A 23,340-nucleotide genomic window follows, 5' to 3' on the forward strand; every position below is an offset into this window, starting at 1 on the left:
CCCTCGAGATTCCGGGTGCGGAGGTGTGTTCTGGCCTCCGGGAGGCTTGAGTCACCGCGCCGGGAAGAGCGAGCGTCTCCGGCGAGCTCTCGCGGCCCTGGGAGAACCCCGACGCTGTCTGTGGAGTCTGTCCAGCATACGTTTCTGCTCTGGCTGGCTGGCGACCTCAGTTTCTGTAATGGTCTGATTCTTCGGTGGCTTAACCATGGCCCAGCGGGCGGTGTGGCTCATACGTCACGAACCGGGAACTCCACTTAGCGGCACGGTCAGATTCTCCAGGTAGTTGCAAGCCTGGATCCTCAAACACGACGGGTCCAAGGGTGGATGATGTAGCAGGCTTTTTTGTGGTGCACTGAACCTCAGATCTGCCAGGAACCGCTAGCTGAGTGCCCTGGGGCAAGTTAAGCTTTGAATGCTTATCTCACATTGTGTTAAGATATGAGTTGCTTGACACAAGTCTTCTCATGTTACAATTATTGTTATCTTTTTTTGGAGACAGGATTCATTTACCCCCGGCTATCCTGAAACTCGAAATGTAGACCAGGCTGGCCTTGAATTTACAGATATCTGGCTGTCTCTGCCTCTGGAGTGGTTGGGATTTAAAGGTGTGGGCCACCATACCCGGCTGTATTATTATATCTTAAAATGAATTCCATCTGTTTAGTATTGGTGTAGAAATGATGAAAAAAAAAAAAAAAAAGACTTACTGAGTACTAAATATGTTTCGGGATTTTCAACTTTCAGTGACCAAAATATTGCAAAATATTTTAATTCATTCTTACAGAAATTCCTTGTTGAGCAATAGACTGTTATTTTCGTAATAGACTGTTATTTTCGTCTTACAGTTTGCAGCTTCTCGTAGTTGAACAAAATACGAGGATGTATGAAAAATTAAATTACAGTCACATTTTCCTAGGTGTCATAAGTGATTTATTCCACTTTTATTTAGAATTTTCCATATCTTGCCAAAATAACTCTGTGGAGAGGAATATACAGTTCTTTACACTAGATATTAACTCCTTTATAAAGTATAGCTAAGATGTTATTTTCCTAATCTATAGGCTGTCTCTCCACTTGTAGTTTTATTTGCTTTGCAGAAACCTTTTAAATTTATGTGATCCCACTTGTCAGTTCTTGGGGTTGTTTCCTGTTTTGGGCAGTATTTCTAAGAAACCTTTATCTTACTGAGCAGCTTTGTGCTCTTGTAAAGCAGCAACATACAATAGAACTTCTTGCATTATAGAAATGTGACCAGATCTAACTCTGCTGATGTTATAAGCCAGCAAGCACATGTTGGGTGGTGTAACAGAGGAACTCAGTTATTAAATTTTTGTAGCTGTTTTGAAACAGAGCCTCACTGTGTAGCACTGGTTGACCTAGAACTCACTATGTAGACCAGGCTAGCCACAAACTCATAGATATCCTCCTTCCTCTCCTCTAGGAGTGCTAAGATTAATGGTGTGCAGCAACCATGTTCCACCTCAGTTAGTTTTGCTTCAGTTTAAGTAGCACATGTACCTACTGTCTACCATATTGGTCAATGCAGATCTGGATATTTGATCTGTAGGAATATATGCTTATCTGGATATTTGATCTGTAGGAATATATGCTTTTTTCACTTATATTCCTTAAAGATAGATCCAAGCTTCCTTTCTCATTCAAAACAGGGCTGCACTACTCAGACAGGGACTTAGGACATGTCTATACTGATTTTGACAAAATGTTGACAAACAGCTTCCCTGAGTGCTAACCCATTCATTAGAAATTATTGGATTTCTGTACTTTCCTAACTCTTATCTAAATTTAACAATAAAGGAGATTTGCTTTCTATTTGTGTATCTTTCTGTAACAATATTTGTTAGTCTCTTGGGTTTCCTTTTATGTGAATAACCCTTACTTTCCAAAGATACCATTTTATCCATTTTGTATTATTTTATTTGTTATGTTTAAGCCTTTAGTCCATTTCAGCTATATCTTTGGATATGGTGTTGAATGAGAATCTCAGTTTTTCTTTATACTATTTGACAGTTTTCTTAACATTTCATATAAGCCCTATATCTTTTCTTCTTTGACTCACTATTGATGTTTGCTGTATTCCTTTATATAAACATTGGTCTATCTCTATTCTATTACTTTGTCTTTTTGTGCCAGTGTTCTGATTTTATGTGTATATATTTGTATCTTAACATTGTAATAGGTAGAAGTGATACTTTTTGTTGATTGAGAATGTTAAGTTCTTTGAGGAAGTCATATAGTGCTGAAGAGATGCTCAGTAATTGAGAACATGAACTGCTCTTCTAGAGAACCAGAGAGAGTTTGCTTCACATCACCCATATGGGGCAGTTCACCAGCCACCATTCACTAACTGTAGTCCCACTGGATCCAGCACCCTCTTCTAGACTCCAAAGCCCTCTGCACTCAAATTCACATGCTTACCCCCACCCCTCCACATATATACACATAATTGAAAAACGACAAAAATAAATATTTTAAAAGAAAAATTGTATTATTTTTCAGAGTGCTTTCTCAGTTGTGCATATTATATACTTTTGAAGATACATTCAGATATGTTGAGAAGTTTTACTACGTCTCCATGAAGGTAGCAAGTTGGAGGGGTGTCACATAATTCATCTATGTGTCACTTTAATTCTGTGTTGAACAAATTGCCAATTTTGGAAAGTTTTGCATTTTCAGATTTCTGGCGACTTGGAGCTGATGTTAAGGTTCACAGATATGAATTAGCATATGTTCTATAACCTTTTACATAAAGATGTAAAGAAATGTGTAATAACCCTACATCTAAAGGACAGCAACAGACCAAAGGAATCTATTCAAGTTGAGCTTGGCAGACCAGCATTGGAGTTACTTAAGGGAGTATGGATGACTCATAAGAATACACACCAGCCAAAGTCACCCAAGACAGTACCATAGTAGTTGATGTTTTGCGGAGGGAAGGCCTTGAGAGGTTCCTGTCAGGGTGTTGGCTGGGTCATCATAGCTACTCTGCCTCAACCCAGAGTTCACACTATTACATATATTCTATATACAGGCCAGAGAGTAGTGGCTATCATTTAAGATACAAGAAGGCAATGATTTATAATATCAGCTTATGTGCAGCCCAGGTTGATATTTAATCTCATAGCAATAGGGACACTTAAGGCTTGAATCCTGTCTTGAAACAAAACTTAGATTAGTTTGAAATGACAGATTAAGTCATCCAACAGAAAGTTTATTAAACACATACTGAAGCATTGTTTAAGGTCCCATATTAATTTATTTTCTTTATGTTCAACTATGAGGGTTTTCTACTTAAGAATTTTATCTTCTGGGTAACTAGAAAATAAGACAGGTCACTAATGATGTACTAGCTAATTTTCCCCCAAAGAATCGAAGTGAAGAAGATCCATTAATTAATGGATCATTTTAGTGCATTTTTAATTATTATGAAACATTAGCATCATAGTAGAGAAAAATATTGTTATGAAAATTATAAAAACAAATGCTTGTAGTTACTATTCATGTGCTAGTTTTTTTTGTTTGTTTTGGTACTGGAGATTGAACTCAATATTTCATACATGCTAACTAAATACATACTCTTCCACTGAGATATACCCCTTGACATTCATATATATAAATGAATATATGAATATATATACATATATATAAAAGAGATTTATTAAAGTGACTTACAGGCTGTAGTCCAGCTAGTCCAACAATGGCTCTCTAGCAATGGAAAAATTTTAAGAATCCAGAAGTTGTTTGGTCCAAGATGTCACAGCTGGGCATTAATATACACTGGAATTGCCAAGAAGTAGGCTCTGATACCAGTGCAGGCATGGACTTGTGGGCAAGAGTGAAGGGAAGCAGGCTAAGAGAGAGAACAAGCTTCCTTCTTCCATGTCCTTTATACAGGTGCCAGCAGAAAATGTGAGAAGATGTGGCCCAGACTAAAGGAAGATCTTCCTACCTCAAAAATCTGGATTAGAAGTGGGTCTTCTCACTTAAAATGATTTAATTAAGGAAAAAAGAAATCCCTTACAGGTGTGCCTGCCACTTGGGTTTTAGTTAATTCCAGGTATAGTCAAGTTGAGAACCAAGAATAGCGGTCACAGAGAGTTAGCTTATTTCTCAAAAAATGAGTAGTTAGTAGATGACTTTATTCTGGACTTTAAAGTAGGAGAAAAAGGAATAAAGAAAATTCTACTAGTTGAAAGTCAAAAACTGTGTTTAGCAGCTGCTGATTGAGGTCAATGGTAAAGAGCTTGCTAAGACCTTGGGTTCACTCCTTGGCCTTGGAGGAAGGTGTGACTGTGATTAATGGATTCTTATAAACGATTGAATGTGCCTAAGCATATTCTGTTTTGTGGTGGGAACAAATAAATAAGTAAATTTGCATCTATCCAGAGTACATAAATCATAAATGATTAATTTGATTTTCTTTTTTTTTTTTAATCTCAAAATATCATCCAGAGCTATAGCGCTAAGCCACTATTACTAAAATGATCTTTCATATTTTTGTAAGGATTGATAAAAATATTCAAGACATCTGTGAGCTATTTTACAAACTTAGTATTACTTTAGTAAATGAATCTAAAAGTTTAGGGTTAAATATGAATACTTTGTGACTAATCTACTAAGATGAAATTTTTTTTAAAGCTTATTATACATACCTAAAAGAAAAAAAGGATTTATTTTGGCTCACAATTTGAGGGTACAGTCCTTCAGGGTGGAGAAGACATGGTCCAGGAGCATGAGGCAGCTGACCACGTTAGATCTGTGATCAGGAAGCAGAGAGCACTGAATTCTACCGCCCCATTCTCTTTCTCCGTTTCATTCAGTTCAGGAGCCCAGCCCATGGAATGACAACACCCCCCATATTCAGGGTGGAGCTTCCAACATCAACTAAAGACCCACAGACATCTGTTTCCATACCCGCTAAATCCCATCAAGTTGACATTCAGGATTAACAATGACAGCTACGAAGAAGGAATCTGAGGAACTAAAACACAAAGGTTTTGAATTAGAATCATGTACTCTACGTATTTAAAAAACTAATTAAATTGAGTCCATAATTCTCAATAGCACATAGTACATTTTGTCATTTGAGATAACATACTAGTTATGAAGTCCTTGGCTCCAGTTAGAACTTAACAGGTTTAATGGTTTAATTTTCTTTTCTAATCTGTATTTATTTGTTCCTTTATTTCTTATTGTTATGACTGTTTGCCTTGTGTTTTAAAACCTTTTACTTCTCCCATTTTTTTATTTTCCTTGGAACAGTCATTTGTAATGTTTCTGTCTCCCAAATGCAGACGATATCCTACTGTTGAAAAGCGAGCCAGAATCCTCAATGGAATGAGTTATGTTCCTGTACCTGAAGATGGTCCCTTCCTTAAAGCGTTACTCTTCCAACTTAGATTATTAGATGATGATAAGGACTTCGTGGAGAGGCGTGATAGCTGTTCACACATCAATAAAGCATCCATCTACGGGCTTTCAGTAGGAGGCGAAGAACTCTGGCCAGTCGTTGCTTTTCTGAGGAATGACATGGTATATGCAAGTGTGCCGCTAGTTGAACAAGCTCTGTCTCCTCGCCCACCTTTGATTAGTATTAGTGGAGTTTCGCAAGGCTTGGAACTGCTTTTTGGGATACAGGATTTTCTTTACTCGAGTCAGAAAAATGACACTGATCTAAACACAAAATTGAGTCAGTTGCCTGACTTGCTTCTACAGGCTTGTCCACTGGGTACTTTATTGGATGCTAACTTGCACAATTCACTGACTAGTCTTAATTTCGCATCTGTGACTCAGCCGCAAAAACAGCCAGCCTGGAAAGTTGGAACATACAAAGGGAAAGCACAGATTTCTATTTCTATCACTGAAAAAGTAAAATGCATGCAGTATGGTAAACAGGATATAGCAGACACGTGGCAAGTTGTTGGAACAGTCACTTGCAAGGTAAGGTTTTCTCCAGGATTTGCCTTGTCATAACACGTAACACTGAAGAACAGTAAATTTGCAACTTGCACTTTACACTTTACACTTTCCAATGATACACTTGTTATCCTTACCAGCAGCCATGAAATTTTGACATCTCACAAATTGTTTACTTAATGACTATTATGTAATAAATTGTCTCATTGCTCTAAAATAGATATTATCTTCATAGTTCTGTGAGTCAAAATTTTAGGAGCAGCTTAGCTAGAACCTCCAAAGTAGAATCTCATGAGCCCATAGTCAAAATGTTGGTTGGAGCTATTGTCATCTGAAGATCTGACTGGGACTGGAACGTACTGCTTGCAAAAATCACTCACATGGCTGGCAATTCAGTGCTGGCTAATGGGAGGAGGCCGCAGTTCCACTCTGCATAACTTCTCCACTGGCTGCTAAAGTGCCCTGACAACTTGGCAACTGGTTCTTTTAGATCAGATTGTGTGTGTGTGTGTGTGTGTGTGTGTGTGTGTGTGTGTGTGTGTAAGAGAGAGAGATTCAATGGCATTGCTTTTACTACTTATTCTGAAAAGCCACATGGTATCAGTTCTGCTACATTGTGATTATTAGGTGCAAAGCCAGTCACTCAAAGGCTGGACAAGTGAAGGTCTACTACTGGAAAAGAGCTCTTTCCGAGATCTTATGAATATATGTTAAAATAATCTAGCTTCTATTTTTCTAGGAGAAGAAGTTGACAAGTTCTCTGACTTTACATCAAATGATAGAAGGGTTCTTGTTTTAGTTAAATAGCTCAATAGTAGAGTTTCCTGTCTTAGTGTTAGAAAATGGGAGAAAAGAGTGTCAACATAAATATAGAAGACAATGATGTCAGGTTGAATGATGATCAAAAATCAAAGTCCTCAAATTAAACAATATCCATAGTATTCTCAAATCTCTTTTTTAGTTATTTATTTTATATATTTTTGTAAATTCAACATTCAGTCATTATAAGTAAGTCCTATGAATAACGTAAATTTTAAGAACAGAATTAGACAGGGAAATTTACTTTTTTCAAATTAAAGTAACCTAAAAGTTTTGTCTATGTTAAATTTTTTTGTAGCGATCAAAAGTACATTCAATTTATCCATCCTATTAGGAACAACTATTTAAAAAAGCTGAGTCTCTTTCTCATGAGTTCAGTGTAATCAAAGGCAGAAAAGGTCACTATTTTTTCACCCTGGGTGTTATATATTGTGTTGCAGTTAACATGTTTACATTTTTCTCTTCATTGATAAGTTGACCCTAGTTTCGTTTTTGTTTTGTTTTGTTTTGTTTTAAGATTTATTTATTATTTATATAGTATTCTGCCTGTATGGTATGCCTGCACACCATAAGAGGGCACCAGATCTCATTATAGATGGCTATAAGCCACCATGTGGTTGCTGGGAATTGAACTCAAGACCTTTGGAAGAGCAGCCAGTGCTCTTAACCTCTGAGCCATCTCTCCAGCCCTGAACCTAGTTTCTTATTTGTGTGAAGTGTGGGTTGATTCTTAGCCTTAGCCATGGTTCAAACTACCATAATGGTAGTATTAAACACCTTCTGTGTCTAATCAGACAAACAGTGTCACTGAACTTTTATGGTTCATTTGGCTAATTTGATCCAGTACTTTACAAAGTAAATCAGGGCTGGAGAGATGGCTCATCAAATAAGAGTGCTTGCTGCTCTTGCAGAGAACCCGGGTTAGGTTCTCAGTACCTATACGAGGCAACTCACAAGTAACTGCTTGAAGCTCCAGCTCCGAAGGATCCATTGTCTTCTGAATCTGGCTTCCGCAGACACATATAGACTCATGGCCACATATAGACTCACACAGAGAAACATAATTAAAAATAAAATAGGAAGTAAATGTCAAGTTAGAATTAAGGTACTATACCTGCCTCCCTGCACCCACATTTATACACACACAAGTAAGGTTTGTTGGTATGGGTTTATGAAATAAAGACAGTAAGAATCCCTAAGTACCAGAGGGGCTGGGGAATAAATCTTTTCTTTTGATTGTAGAAACAAGTCACTCAAGACTTCATTCTGGAGACTGGAATGGGTGGAGAAATCAGAGTTCACAGAGAGTCTGAGAACTGCCATTTCAGTCTTTCAGTCTGTTGAACCTCAAAGCAGGGATTTAAGGAGAAGGCTGTGAACGTACCCCATCTGGGCTCATGGAAAGACCTATGAGCTCTCTCTGCTGCCTTCCCTGACGTCCTAAGGATAATGAAGTCTCTCATGGGTACCCTACAATTCTCAACCTAACCCAGCTCCCATAGGGCAGTCTTTTTTTCTGTAGGGAAGGCGCTTCCCTGTATCGACATGCAAAAGTATTCCGTCAGTAAGACAGCACAGTGTATGGCGTGAACAGTCACAGAACGAGTTAGGTATGAAGTGTATGGCTTTCTTTTAAACCATTATGTCTGTGTGGGTTGAGTGTGGTGCACATGCGCCAGCACGCGTGTGGAGGTCGGAGGATAACTTGGAGGAGTTGGTTTTCTTGGGTGGGTTCTCAGGATCAAACTCAGACTGCCAAGCTTGGCTACAAGTGCCTTTACCCACAAAGCAATCATATCAGACTAAGAGCAAAATACTATAGCGAGGGAAAACATACCTGCAGGAGTTAAGGTTCAAGCAGAAGTACAAGACAGTATGGTTTATTCAGGAAAAATGCAGGATTTCTGCGCATTGCAGCTTATTTAAGCTGCAAGGGGTAGATTAGAGTTAGATGGAAGCCAAACAGCAAAAGGCTCAAAAGTATACCAAATGGGGGCTGGAGAGATGGCTCAGTGGTTAAGAGTACTGCTCTTCCAAAGGACCAGGGTTCAATTCCCAGTACCCACATGGCAGCTCACAACTGTCTGTAACTCCAGTTCCAAGGGATCTGACATTTTTACACTAATGCACATAAAATAAAATTAAATTAATTATTTTTTAAAAAAGTATACCAAATGAAAGGGGGACCATTGAAATATCTCAGTCTGGATTCAATAGAACAAAAGTTGAATTACAGTTTAGCAGTGACTGGAATGAAGATTGGATGGACAAGAGGAAAGCAAGTCTAAATACAGCTAGAGAGCTGTGACATTGTGAGGGCCTGTGTAAATACAAAAAAAAAAAAAATATATATATATATATATATATAAATTCCTATTGCAAAGGGGCCTGAGAGAAACCAGTGAACTTACACTTTTATAGGAGCTAAAAAGCAAGCCCAAGGGGTCCTTGAAGGCTCTCTTACCAATATCTTTGCTAACAGTTTATCAAATTGTTAATCAGAAAACAGAGCAAAGAAAGTAATGCCTAGAAAGAAAAGTTAAATTGAGAAAAATGACTTGAATTCAGAAAAGTGCCAGAGAAGCCCAATTTTTTTAAGATCTTGGTAACACTTCTTTTTGTGTTACAGTGTGATTTAGAAGGAAGCATGCCAAATGTTACCATCAGCTTGAATCTCCCTACCAATGGATCTCCACTTCAAGATATTATTGTTCATCCGTGTGTGACATCTCTTGATTCTGCCATTCTGACTTCCAGTAGCATTGACACAATGGATGATTCTGCATTTAGTGGGCCTTACAAATTCCCATTCACTCCACCTTTAGAATCATTCAACTTATGCTACTACACTTCTCAGGTAAACCATTCTGGAAAAGCTGAGGCTGTTGTTAAATTTGTATCTGCTCTCTGATGAGGATTTCACATGAATTATTTACTAGACAAGAAGGAGGGAATGAAGATAAAAGTTCAGTTCTTTGAATAGGCTATCTATCTCCTATGCCTGATGCCTAATCATGGATTAATTATCAAAGTCAGTGAAGTTTTTCTCTTTAATCTTTAACTGGGAATCCAAGTTCACAGGATAGACCATTGTATGAATTAGTCGTGGTTTTAAATATAAACATGAAATAATTCTAATCCTAGGAAATTTTAGCTAAATATGTAATATCAGTAGTAGTAGTAGCTATTTATGCCTTACTTCCTGAGTGTTGTGTGTTGGACACTGTTGTAGGCACTTTGCTTGTCTTTTTCTAGTAATTTCAACAAATCTTAAAGTAGCTGTTACCTCCTTTTGATAGATGAGGAAAATCATAAGGAAGTTAAATGACTTGCTCAAATCCTCTGATAAGTGGCTAATTTATTTTGAAAGGCCAACAGGAATTCTCATTATCATTCAAGAGTGGATAGATGTAGACCCCCTGAGATTTAGAACCAAGGTTAAAACCTTTCCATACAGGAGGTCTCCATTGTCTCTTCTCTGCTTCCCAGAGTCTCTTCCTTCCTTCTTCTGAGTTTCTCTGCTGCACATGCTCTTACAACTCTAGGCCCTGCATGAACTAGAGAATCTCCCTGTGTCTTGCTTCAAATGTACCAATAAGTGGCACATGCCTTTAATTCCAGCACTTGGCAGGCAGAGTCAGGCAGATCTCTGTGAGTTCAAGGCCAGCCTGGTCTACAAATCAAGTTGCAGGACAGCCAGGGCCACACATAGAAACCCTGTCTTGAAAAACCAAAAACAAACATCAACAAAAAGAGGATTAGCTCATAGCAGCCTCTTATATCGTTAATGACCAGTTAAGCCATTCTTGAGCTAGGGCCTGGAAAGGAGAACACTACAGCCACAGGATAGGAAAGGAGCATCCGCAACTGTGGGCAGAACACTTAGCAGTATGTGTAGAGTGTGGCCTGTGATGCAGTTCTGAGAACACGAGGAACAGGAGTAGGGACAAGGATGCGCTGTAAGGTACCTCTCTCATCTCTCTGCAGAGTTGCAGAAGAACCTGCCTTCAGGATGAATGTAGATCCACCATTTCAGCTATGAAAGCAATATAGAAAGCCTTATAGCTCTTAAGGTCATAGCTGAATATAATGATTCTAACATATATATTTTATATGTGTATGGTATGTATTTATCTCTAATATATTTTATTATAGGGCCTTTTTTCCCCTATCACCTGAGACTCATTAACATGAGAGTTAATTAAGAGTTATGTCTATTTTCAGGTCCCTGTCCCACCAATATTGGGTTCTTATAACATGCAAGAAGAAGAAGTACAACTAAAAATAACAGTTAATTTAAAACTACATGAAAGTGTAAAAAATAATTTTGAAATCTGTGAAGCTCATATACCTTTTTACAACAGGTAGGGATAAATATGCCACCATGTCTTCTATCAGTTTTTCTGAAGTCTACATATAGCTCAGTCTTAACCACCAACAACCTGATGAATTAGTTACTTGGGACATAGATCAGTCTACTTTTAAAATATATTCTACAGAATGACTCTTTACAAAGTGTACTTAAGTAGTAAAATCATAATTTTAAAGATGCACCAATACACGTGATATTAATATAATCTGTATGATTTTATCATTTTCTCTAGGAATACTAATGTAATATATATAGTTCCTGTAAATGTTTATGTGATTTCTGCGCTTTTCTAAGATCTGTATTCACTATTCTCTTTTGCAGTTGGAATACAGATGTGCTTTTATGATGTAAATACAGTAACAAGATATGACTTAACTCTTTAAAACTTTTAACTGAGATTTTTTTCTTTATTTTTCTTTTTTGTTTTGTTTTAAAGAGGTCCAATTACCCATTTGGAATACAAAGCTAGTTTTGGCCAACTTGAGGTATTTCGAGAAAAAAGCTTATTGGTCTGGATTATTGGTGAGCAAGATTTTGTTTTTTGTTTTTATTTTTTCCTCATTTGATGTAGAATTTTCTGTTTTAGAATAATTAATTGTTACATTTATGTTTTAGGCCAGAAGTTCCCCAAATCAATGGAAATTAGTCTTTCTGGAACTCTAACTTTTGGAGTCAAGGGCCTTAACAAGCAGCCATTTGATCACATTTGCATTGGAAACACAGCGTATGTAAAGGTCAGTATATGAAACATTGCATAAGAACACCTCCCTTCATTTCTAAACTATATATATATAGTGTGTATGTATATATATATATATATATATATATATATATATGTACAGCAATTTAAAAATTCTGTGCTTTTGTGTAGCTAAGTCTTTTTAAAGAAACATTTTTTGGTAGCCAACTGGTGATAGTGGTGGTGCACGCCTTTAATCCTAGCACTTGGGAGTCAAGCGGATCTTTGTGAGTTCAATGCCTGCCTGAATACAGAGTGAGTTCCAGGACAGCCAGAGCTGTAACACAGAGAAACCTTGTCTCAAAAAAACAAAAAGAAATCAAAAAAGAAAGAAACGTGCTTTTTTTGGGGGGGGGTGTTTTGTAGTGGGTTTGTCTGTTTAAGGATTTCTGGCATAGCCCAAACTGGTCTCCAAATCCCTGGATGACATAAGCAAGGTGCAAGCTTGTGAGCCTCCTGCCTCAGCCTCTCCTAAACACCCGGATTACAAACATGTATCACCACACTTGGCTAGTAGGAGTCGTTTTTCTATTTCGCTAAATACTTAAAATTTAAGGGAAGAAGTTAAAAATAACCTAAACATTCCAATTTGAACTGCCTAACTCTTAGTTATCAAATTAGATTTGTACTAAATAAGATGCAGCCCTTGGTTCTCTAGGACATTTTCAGTAGTGTAAATTAGTGATTGATTAGTACTGCTTTTGGTGTTTCAGAGAAAACATGAGCCCCAAAGCAGACCCTGAGGACAAGATAAGCATGAAAGTTGACCAATAGATTCATCTGAAAAGCGGACTAAGGAGCAGCAAGATGGCCCAGCGGGCCAAAGCGTTAACCTAGTTCAGTCCCTGAAACTGAGGGTGGAAAGAACCAACATTGTCCTTTGACCCTACATTCACACATGACATATATTTGCCTGTACTCAGCAACACACCACATAATACACATGCTTACAGAAACATTTTGTGTGTGTGTGTGTGTGTGTGTGTGTGTGTGTGTGTGTCTACACTCGGTTTTTTGAAACAAGGTTTCTCTGTTTTACAGCTCTGGCTATCTTAGAAAATGCTTTGTAGACCAGACTGGCCTCAAACTCACAGAGATCTTTCTGCCTCTGCCTCCCGAGTACTGGGATTAAAGGCGTGTGCTACTACCACCTGGCCATAATAAATATTTTTTAAAGTGACTTAAGAGAGTGAAGAGAAGTAAACAAGGTTTTAGGAGCAAGTGCTGGAAACATAATTTCTACATAACAAGGGTGGGGTAATTTATGTTGGAACATAGAAGGCATGCATATTTTATTCCTTTGATGTTTTATATTTTCAAAATATGATTATGATTCCTAGCAAATAATCACCTTAGTTGACTATTTCTCTCATTTCCTTAGCTTCATTTTAGGATCTCAGATTATACACTGACTGGATGTTATGCAGATCAGCATTCAGTTCAAGTTTTTGCATCAGGAAAACCAAAAATAAGTGCATGTAAGTTATACAGATTAAAACTAAGCAATTAAAATAGTGGTATGTTGTCACCACCTAAGTTAAAATTAAAATACAAGGAAACTTGTAAGTTGGAGAATAATCCCATTTTATAAAATTTCTGTGGTTTGATCTACTCCCGCATGATCCTTTGTGAACTTTGTGTTGCCCCCTTTCTCCTGTTTAAATACAGTCTAGGTGAGCAGGGTCCAGTAGGTGTGGGCATTAGTGTGCAGTGTGTTATGGGTTTGCTTTGCTCTGGTTATAGTAACTCTTGTCTGCCTCCAATGTCTTGTTCTATGCCACTTTGGAGAAGCTAATGGACTTCTCAAAGTTTTGTTTCCTCACTTAAAAGAGAAGTGATAGGGGACTGTCTACTGCTCTAGAGGCTGTGGGACCTGGAAAATGGAGATGATAAATGAGATGAACTACAGTCTCACCCAATAGCCAGAGCATCAGACAGTTTATACTCTGGGTGTTAAAAGGAGTCACAGGAATAAATGACAAGAGCCAGCCACATGTGATAGACAGGCTGCACAGAGCAAAAATGGAGGTATATGCAAAAATGGAGGTATATAAACCGTAACAAGTTGTAATGAGTAATGTTTTCTCACAGGCACTCAGCACTCCCCTCACGCAACTCTTGGGCCATGTTCCAGGGTAACCAGCCAGAGGGCTCAGTGGATAAAGCCACTTGTTGCTAAGCCTGATGGCCTAAGTTCTGTCCCTGAGACGCAAACAGTAGGAGAGAACTGACTGCTAAAAGTTGCCCTGTGATACTCATGTGTATGCATATACGCAGGCACATACACACATTCTAGTTTTTTTCAATGTAATAAAAAAAATAATAAAGTAGAAATGACTGTTATGTACCTAATGATTTTTATGAAATAATTAATTGAGCATATAAATGTAATAAATAATAAATATGCTTATTATTTTAAAATTTAAATTATTTTTAGTAAATGTCATACCAGTAATATTATTTAGCACCTTTTCTGTTCTGCCTATAGGCAGGCAATAGAAAGATAATTTCCTGCCTTCATTGACTAATTGGTTGTAAAATGCATTTACATGTGTGTATGTATGCACCAACTACATTATATGAAAATATGTATTTCATTTTGGATGAATACATCAGGATATGAAACCGAAAGCTTAAATTTTTTTAATAGAATAGTAGATAGAGTGAAGTAACTAGAAGAAGGAAGCTTCCCTCTTGTATTGAAAAGAATGTCATATATCTAGATAGGAATAATCCAAACTTTATAAAAGTTCTCATATTTTAGGTGCGTTTGTTTGTTGGTTGGTTTGGGCAGTGCTTGGGATGCAGCTCAGGGCCTCATGCATGTTAGGCAAGTGTTCTATCACTGTGCTACACCCCTAGTCTCAGACTTGTATTTCTATAATTAAGGATTAAGGTCCCTAAAAAAAAATGGAAGGATGGGACAAGACTTTATGCCTGAACGCTTCAGAAGAAATAGAGAACTCTGAACTCTAGGATTCTAAGCAATCTCTGTGAATGACAGTCGTCCATAGAATGGAGTCAGAATAAGCCAGTGTTTTTACCTCTCTGTTGTCTCTGTGTTTTCTCCTCTAGCATTCTTTGCTGCTTTTAGATGAATTAATGAAAGCATGTTCATAGTGTTTATGTTCTGAAATTAATGAAGGCATGTTCATATTATATATGTTCTTTTATGAAAGCATAATATTAAATAATCATCATTGTGTCTAAATACAAACAAATATTTTCAATTGTGAAAAATGTTATCTCTTTAGATAATAACTAAAATATATTTAAGTATTGTATTAGTATTAACTAAACATTTTTTTCAGATAAACATAATAAGGAATAGAAAGTTTCTGTAATATACCTGTTCTTCGTTAGTAATATACCTAATTCATTTATGTATTTAGTGAGGCAGGGTCTTGGCTGTGTAGCCCAGGGTGGCCACAGCTCGCCATTTACTTGCTTCTGACCCCCAAGTACTGGGGTTATAGGCGCGTGATACCGTGCACAGCTTCCGCGTGCTCCTTGTGTAAAGACACTGAATGTAAGAGTCCGTTTCAAATGAATCATTGTACCCGTCCTTTTATTCCTTCAAATCTCCATTTTGGTTCATACTGAATATACAGCTTGGTCCTGCAAATAGTTTAGTAATTATTTGTTTTTTTTTAATAGTAACATTTTTCACCTACTATGTACTAGGTACAGTTTCTGTGTGTTTTATGTGTATTGATGCATTAAGCTTCACAGCACCTTGTCCTCATTTTATGGCTGGGGACACTGAAGGAAGAGAGATGAAGTGGCATGCCTGAGATTCAAACACCAGTAGCTGGCCACTGGAGCCTGTCCTTTTAACAGTGTGCTGTGCTGCTTCCCAATATAATACTAAAGTAGAAAAAGGAAAGGTAGTAAAACCTATATTGTATTCATTTTGAAGGACATGAAGAAAGCTAGAAAAAGCTGAATTACATAGTGATACATACAATGATACATAATAAAAATATGTGTGCTTCCAAGTAAGCATAATTTTATCAGTTTTATAGCTTATGAAACTTTGGTTCAAAATGATTACCATTTGTCCAAAATTGCAAAGCTGTTAAAACACAGTGCTTAAACCAGGAAAACAACCTCTTCAGAGTATTATGAGGAAGTTGGATGTTGATTTGTGTCTCTAACTCTTTGATTTGAGTAGCCAATACCTCGATTAGAATTTGGGACTTAGTAGAGGTCATAAAAGATAAACCACCTCTTCCGGTCCCACACGCTGCGGGAGCCACGGGTTACTGTGCAAACATGGCCAAGTCTAAGAACCACACCACACACAACCAGTCCCGCAAATGGCACAAAAATGGCATCAAGAAACCCCAGTCACAAAGATACGAATCTCTTAAGGGGGTGAACCCCAAATTCTTGAGAAACATGTGCTTTGCCAAGAAGCACAACAAGAAAGGCCTGAAAAAGATGCAAGCAAACAACGCAAAGGCAATGAGTGCTCAAGCAGAGGCCATCAAGGCCGTTGTGAAGCCTGCAGCTGTTAAACCCAAGATGCCAAAGGCCCCCAGCAGCAAACTCAGCTGCCTGGCTTTCATCGTTCACCCCAAGCTTGGGAAGCGGATTCTAAGCTACATGGCTAAGGGTTGTAGGCTCTGCCAACCAAAGCCCAAGGTTCAAACCAAAGCAGAGGCCACAGCTCCAGCTAAGGGCAAGGCTCCAGCTCCCGCTCCAGCTCTGGCTCCCAAAGGTGCCCAGGGCCCTGTGAAGGCCCCATAGGAAAGGCTTCTGTTAAGGTGAAGACAGAGACTGGTGTGACACAGCCACCTACACACTATTTACAGATGACCAGTGTCCTATGCTGTTTTTACAAATAAACCTGAGGCAAGATCTGTTTAAAAAAAAAAGAAAAAAGAAAAACCAGGAAGAAATGGTGAAATGTTTTTACAATAAAGTAAAGGTTCATTAGAAATATAATTAGAGATGTAGGGAAAATAAGTACTTGGTGTAAATGAGAAATATTTTATATAAGGTCTAGTGTGCTTTGCCCAAATATTTATGAGCTCAATTTAATGGGACATAAGTTGGAATAAAACCTAAAGAGTAATATATTTCAAAATTGTTGGATATGATATGACTATACTCCACAGATTCAGAAACTGAAAGGTTTGCTCTTATGTTGAGTTTTTGCTAAGGTTAAACATTTTAATCGTTAATTTCTTTTATTTTTCCTTTTGTAGATCGGAAACTAATTTCTTCTGATTATTACATCTGGAATTCTAAAGCTCCTGCTCCAGTAACATATGCATCATTGTTACCATGATTTTCTCATATTCAAAGGGAATTTATATGATGTTAACATTCTGTAGTAGAATCATAGTATTTTTATGTGCTACATGTATTCATATAACCTGTGAATGAAAAAAAATCACTGTGATTTATCAAAACAGTCATATCTTATATATATATATATAGAGAGAGAGAGAGAGAGAGAGAGACTGATACATTTTTTGTTGCCCTCTGATTCATGCCAGTATGACTCAGAATATATATGTACTTTAGCTTAAGACCAGTCTTTGATCTCCATGCCATGTCCTATTCCCATGGCAAGACAGTGCGAATCAAGCAGAGTCCCTTCCTTGAGCTGAGGAGCTCAGCTTTCTCCTAGTGCAGTTTTCAACAAGGAAACCATATGCTTATCCAAACCTCAGTACCAAACATGCTATTACAGAATACCCATGATCTGGTTAAAATCATCATAAATCGTTTCTTTCAAAATGCAACCAGTGGAAATAATGGGATAATGTTCAAGAAGTAACCCATTCTTCATCACAACTCTCTACTGGCCAGTGAAGAACCTGCATAATTCTAGTTGTTGTTGTAGAAATACTTCCTTTCAGAGACAGAGTCTCATGGAGCCCAGGCTGCCCTGGGTCTCAGTGTGTAGCTGAGGATGGCCTTGAACTCTCTCAAGTGCTGGTGGTGTTTCACCACATCCAGTTTATGCCCTTCTAGGGATTGAACTCAGGGCATCATGCATGCCAGGCAAGCTCCTACCACCTGAACTACGACCCTAACTCCTGAACTTTATTAATAATCTGACAGAATGATGTGTGTTTAGGATGCCAGTAGACTTAAGGAAGATGAGCATAGTGGGCTATGAAAAGTGTCCTTGGACAGGTTTTTAAAATAATTTTTAAGTGTTATACTATTGGATTAATTAAAATCTGTTAATGAATGAACTCAGGTAAATACTCAAAAGCCTTTCTGTGGATAAAAAGTATCATTTGCACTTATTTGATATAGCGTTTTCTTTTCTTTAAGTCTGTCCCTGTCATTTTCTTTTTACCATTTTTTTTTTTATTTCTTCAATACCATCTAGCCATGTTCTTTATCTTCTACCCATTCTACTATTAAACATCATATTCTGTTTTCAGAACAGTATATTGTCATCAAGTTATACTTTAAGTGACCACTAAATGAGAGAAAGATAGAAAGAAATCTAAAGATCCTGGGAACTTAACTGAAGCCAAATTTAGAAGCTTGACAAAAAATATGAATTAGAAGATTAATATTTAATTACACTTATCCCTAGGTTCTGTTTCTTTTCTTTCTTTCTTTTTTGGTCTTGGATTTTTTTTCTTTTTTTTTTTTTAATGAGTCTTCTTAAAAAAGGCTTAGGAAAGACTGCTAATTCTTTAAAAGAGAGTTATAATTATTGAAGAGAAAGTGTTTATAAATTTAGGACTTGAAATGCCTTTTTTTTTTTAAATTAGGGTCAGTCCTGCTCATTATAAACCCTCATTGCCTGCAAAGTATTATCCTAGAATAAAGTTCTATTTTCACAGTCATCCTGAGCAAATAGAAGAGAGGAACTGCCTGGCCAGGACTTTAAGACTACCCTGGCTTGCCCAGAGGGAGTCAGTGGTGAAAACTTCTTTTGTGAGAAAACACTGTTCCATAATGGTTCTTTATTACTCTTCAACTCAAAGCTTAACATTTTAATTTATTAATGGAGCCATTTGGGAATGTTGATTATACAATTACTTGGCAAATTATACTAAGGTACACAAGACACATTTATCTAGTGAGTAAGGAAAGATTCAGTATATAATCCTTGAGGCAAACTCTCTTCATAAACAAATTAGAAAAACAGTGACCTCTAATTTGACACTTCTAGAAACCTGGGGAAAATCTAGGGGTTACTAGAAAAGCATGGGGGTGATGGGGAACCAAGGCCATCTGTTGCTGTTCCGTTCTAACACAACACTGGGGAACTAACAGCCAGCCTACGTTTTCATCCCATTGAGATCAGCTGGACACACTGATGCTTTTGATTTTGTCTAGAAACCTGTCACTTCAGGATAATTTTTAAGGACAGAGCTTGTTCCCAGTTTGGTAGGTGACCTGTTTAATGTTTCCCTGTGTCTGGGAACTCCTTAGTGTAATTAGCGACCTTTGAACTCCACAACTAATCCTGAGCTATTTTGTATTCCTTACTCATCTTTAAGGCTGGACCTTTCTTTTCTTCAGAGTCCACTGCCACAATTAAAGAAGAAACAGCTGCATTTCAAAGGGATTCCGATTCCAGAAGCTTAATCGTGATTGACATGTTCTTATTCTAAGCTATAAGACACTCTAAGAGTCCTTTCTTTGGTTAAAACTTCAATCATTTTCTAAAAAATTATCTCACTATGGATTTTATTCATTTTCTTTGATAGCTATTCTTTGCATTTTTTTTAACTTGAAAGGTGCTTTGCATGTGCAGTGAATATGAGCATCGACTTCCAGTGAGAGATTTGGATGGTGTCAGACCTGCTCTAGATGCAGGAGTGCCAAAGTCCCTTTTAGTGACAAAATATGATTATGAAATGTGATATATGTGCAGTAATTATTCTTTCTCAACCCAAAGGGTTAAAAAAAAGTTTTTAAATATCTGAGAATGAACTCTAGAAAAGATGGGTCATGATTTGGGTAAATCCTGTTCTCCATTTTTTTGTTTTGTTTTGTTTTGTTTTGTTTTACAAGCAATATTTGAAAGACCACAATTCAGTAGCTAGACAGTGGGGATGTTTTATACTGTTAAAATAATTGAGCCTGTCAACTTGGAAGTAATTTGACTCCTCAAGAGTTTTAGGAGTATTTAGTTTTATTTAAATCTTAGCCTCTTTCAAAACCATTTTCTTCTTCCATGCCCTCCCAGTATTCATACTGTTGAAAATTATGGTCTTAGATTTCTTGTGCTATGTTTAACAGTAGATATTTTGCACATAGTAACTATTGCTGTTTTTTCTGTTTTGTTGTTTTTGTTTATTACAATATTTAAAAATCTTAACAATCATTCAAAGATTCCTACAGTACTCCTGGGAGGTAGACAGGTGGAGTTCCCATCCAAAACCTCTGCAGGGACTCCTGCTGCCCTAGCAGAAGAGTTGTTTATAAGACAAAGGTCAAAAAAGGGATGTTAATAAACAGTCCTCAGGTTTAAGGGACTTTTTAGGATTACATCTTAAATTCCAACAAATCAGATTTAGAAGTTGCTGAAAGTGAAATTGATCCATCCCTCATCCAAACTTTGCAATACTTTCCTGTTCTGACATCATTTAGATAGTTAGCTGTATTATCAGATTAGAAACCATTGTACCAGGCTGCTGAAAGGAAAAGGAGGCAAAAAGCTAAACATGGGATGAATTCTGAACCTTTTAACCTGGCTGAAGTATGTTGGTTGCTGTTATGCAAATACCTTCAATCCTCTGCTAAGTTCCGTGGAAATAATTTTCTTGAATGACAGGTTGATTCAGCAAGGATTCAGTGGGTGATTAATCCCCCTTTGATCTAGGGTATTTCACTTAACTACCAGTTACCTCGTTCTGACAAAGTGCAACTGAGATTAGGGAGATCACTAGAACACTACCAGCCTGTGCGTTTATTCTCTATAACCTTTTAAAGCAAGGGCCAAGAATGCAATTTATTCTCAGTTTTTGAAGATGTAAAGTCCTGTCTAAGTTAGAAAGTCAATTGAATACCAAATGAAGTTTATTTCTTATATAAGAGAGCAAACACTTCTTTTTTTGCTCTGCCTAACAATGATATTAAGAATCATAGGCTTTGAAGGGAGAAAAAAAACAAAGGCTACAATCCAAATACAACTTCTTGTTTTGTTTCATGTGCTAGAGTGCATGCTTACTGCCCCCAGATAACCCAAGAATCAAAGGAGTGGCTACAGTTATGCTGAGAAAACACTTGTTTCATGAGACAGCAGTTCCATCTCCCCAGCCATTCCTAACAAAACTAAAAAATACTGCGTAGTGCAGAAATCCAGTTAAGGACACATGAAGCAAACAGTCTTGTTAGCTTTTCTTTTCTTGAGGAAGTAGATCCTCATATTCTCGCTAAAATAATAACTGCGTTCATTTTCCTAGATGTGGTAATCATTACCAAAATACTTGAGAGTCATTCTTTTAAGTGTTTTCTGACTTTCACTTTTTCCCTTCTCCCATATATTTAAACTTTGAAATAGTCTGTGCAGTTTAAGAAAAATAAAAAAAAAATCAGATGTGTTTCGTGCTGTTTTTCAAAGAAATCACTTTTTAAAATCACTGTCAATATTAGTATTTGCAAGATGTCAAAGATTTATTCAAGTATACTTTATGGCCTATAAAATATAATGATACATACTATACATACAATTATTTGTAACAAATGATTAGCTTTGTAAGACAGAACATTCATACTGGCTCATCCTAGTAGCAGTCTACATTAGAACTTCATGTTTAAGTAATTTGTTACGCTTTGTTTTACTCCTACCTTTGTAATTTATAAATCAAAACAATTCAAATGCATATATAAGTGTATGACATAGTAACCTCCTGTAGTTCTAATTTAAATTAATCATCAGTTTTCAAATACTTAGGGTGATCAGAATAAAATGTAGACAATACTGTTAAAGGGCAAGATTCCATGGTTATGTTGCTAAGAAACTTGAGATTTTAGTAGTTAACTGTTCCCTATAAATAGGCAATAAAGTATTTACTATTTCAAAATATGCCATCATGGAATATGCTTATAAGCAATGGTATTTGTGTGTTTCTGCAGTGAATTCCATGCCTGTGTCGATGAGTTCACCTGTGAGCCATCCCAACATTGTTTCAGGGGAAGAAAAATATTGTGAAATTGTCTCTTCAGATATTTCTACTTTATTATTTAAAAGTTCATGATAATGAAGAAAGTCATTAAACTGAAAATTGTTAAGGATCCCATGAGATTTGTGTAGAAAATGGTTAAATCGTAAAGAGCTGGTGGATTTTCACCAGCTTTTCTTTTTCTTCACCACATGCTTTATAGGTGTAACACATTGTTCCTAGGTAGCCTGGAGAAGGACTACCTAAGAACATGACTCCTTCACTGGCTTCCTGCCCTGTAAGCATGATAATCTGGGGTCTAAGCTGATTTTTCTTAGGCCCAGGATACTTTGTGTAGCTGACAAAGTGTGTGTTCCTGTATGCCGTTCCAGCCTCAACAGATGCTGAATGCCCGGGAATGAAAAGATGGGTTTACCTATAGAAAATAAAATTTTGTGTCATTTCCTTTAAATGTTCTTTTTCAGATGATAGTTTTGCTTTAAAATTGTTTTTTATAAATACTGATAATGATAATTCTAAAAATTAAAAATTGTTAATCCTTAAAATTTTTACTTTTTTTCCAAGGGACTTGAGTGCCCTCTGCAGGTTATAAGCAGATAATTAAGACTATAATTTAAAACTGGTTTTTCCCTATTCTAAAAGCATCACATGCTTACTTCAGGTTTCAAAAAAAAGTGATCCCATTTATATTGTTATCTATTAATCCTTAGTGTTAAAGTGGGAATTCCCTTTCTCTGCTAGTTTTATTGTTGAGGTTAGTACAAAGAATGTTACACCAGTGAAATTTCCAGAGTTTTGTCTAGGGCTCTTTAGATGTTGGACCTACGGTAGCACACATTTCCTCGCTGAAATAAAATACGGAGATATTTAAATATATTGAGAATTATATAAAGTTAGGATGTTCAAAACTTCGAGAATTCCTTGATTTTTCCCATTAATCTTTTTTAAAAAGTATGCAATTGAAATATGATTCCCCATTTTTCCAATTTGTATCAAGTAAGACTACATGAATTTTTAAATTTACAACTTTTAAATAATAAAGTTAAATAATGAATATATTCAGAGTCACACAAATGATGAAAGGACCCAGTAGAACTTGCTTTGGTATTGTTATTCTACAGGTTTTTTTCAACTAATAAAAGTATTTTTGGTCGAAGGCAACATTTTTCCCTCCAAGGTGTGGAATATACACTGTGGAACAGATGAGTCCCTCACTTTAGTGTACACTTCCTTTCTTTGGTCATAGCAGGTTTGTCCATATGATAGAGTTCATCAGTGTGTGATGCTATAGAGCTGGGTGCTACTCGGCACTTCTGCTTCAATTAACTTAGCAAAGCCACTGGGGAAGCCAAATACGAGAG

The 23,340-nt window shown here is 36.9% G+C and overlaps 2 protein-coding genes across 4 annotated transcripts; both read left to right on the forward strand.

The window, feature by feature from the left end:
- Positions 1–10: 10 nt before the first annotated feature.
- Positions 11–23,037, forward strand: Ap5m1 (adaptor related protein complex 5 subunit mu 1). 3 transcript variants are annotated; one of them, XM_060382180.1, is made up of 9 exons: positions 11–279; positions 4,839–5,012; positions 5,313–5,958; positions 9,383–9,610; positions 10,978–11,117; positions 11,562–11,647; positions 11,741–11,859; positions 13,246–13,342; positions 17,078–23,037. In XM_060382180.1, the coding sequence occupies exons 3-9, from the start codon at positions 5,356–5,358 to the stop codon at positions 17,158–17,160; spliced, it is 1,356 nt and encodes a 451-aa protein (XP_060238163.1). In that variant the 5' UTR covers positions 11–279; positions 4,839–5,012; positions 5,313–5,355; the 3' UTR covers positions 17,161–23,037. The 3 variants fall into 3 exon arrangements, with proteins under 3 accessions (XP_060238163.1, XP_021514740.1, XP_021514739.1); XM_021659065.2 differs by lacking the exon at positions 4,839–5,012 and having other exon boundaries at positions 11–265; XM_021659064.2 differs by lacking the exon at positions 4,839–5,012 and having other exon boundaries at positions 12–279.
- Positions 15,153–17,068, forward strand: LOC132653663 (large ribosomal subunit protein eL29-like). The gene has a single exon (XM_060382181.1). It carries the CDS (start codon positions 16,140–16,142, stop codon positions 16,614–16,616), a length of 477 nt encoding a protein of 158 aa, XP_060238164.1. The 5' UTR covers positions 15,153–16,139; the 3' UTR covers positions 16,617–17,068.
- Positions 23,038–23,340: the final 303 nt, after the last annotated feature.

The sequence above is a fragment of the Meriones unguiculatus genome, chromosome 4, assembly GCF_030254825.1.
Source record: "Meriones unguiculatus strain TT.TT164.6M chromosome 4, Bangor_MerUng_6.1, whole genome shotgun sequence".
In the NCBI taxonomy this organism is placed as follows: Eukaryota; Metazoa; Chordata; class Mammalia; order Rodentia; family Muridae; genus Meriones; species Meriones unguiculatus.

Excerpts from the sequence above, each read along its gene's own strand:
- Ap5m1 (XM_021659064.2), top strand. The coding sequence starts at position 206 with ATGGCCCAGCGGGCGGTGTGGCTCATACGTCACGAACCGGGAACTCCA. Across the intron at positions 11,118-11,561 it reads CATATACCTTTTTACAACAG|AGGTCCAATTACCCATTTGG; the intron begins GTAGGGATAAAT and ends TTTGTTTTAAAG. Across the intron at positions 11,648-11,740 it reads CTTATTGGTCTGGATTATTG|GCCAGAAGTTCCCCAAATCA; the intron begins GTGAGCAAGATT and ends TTTATGTTTTAG.
- LOC132653663 (XM_060382181.1), top strand. The coding sequence starts at position 16,140 with ATGGCCAAGTCTAAGAACCACACCACACACAACCAGTCCCGCAAATGG.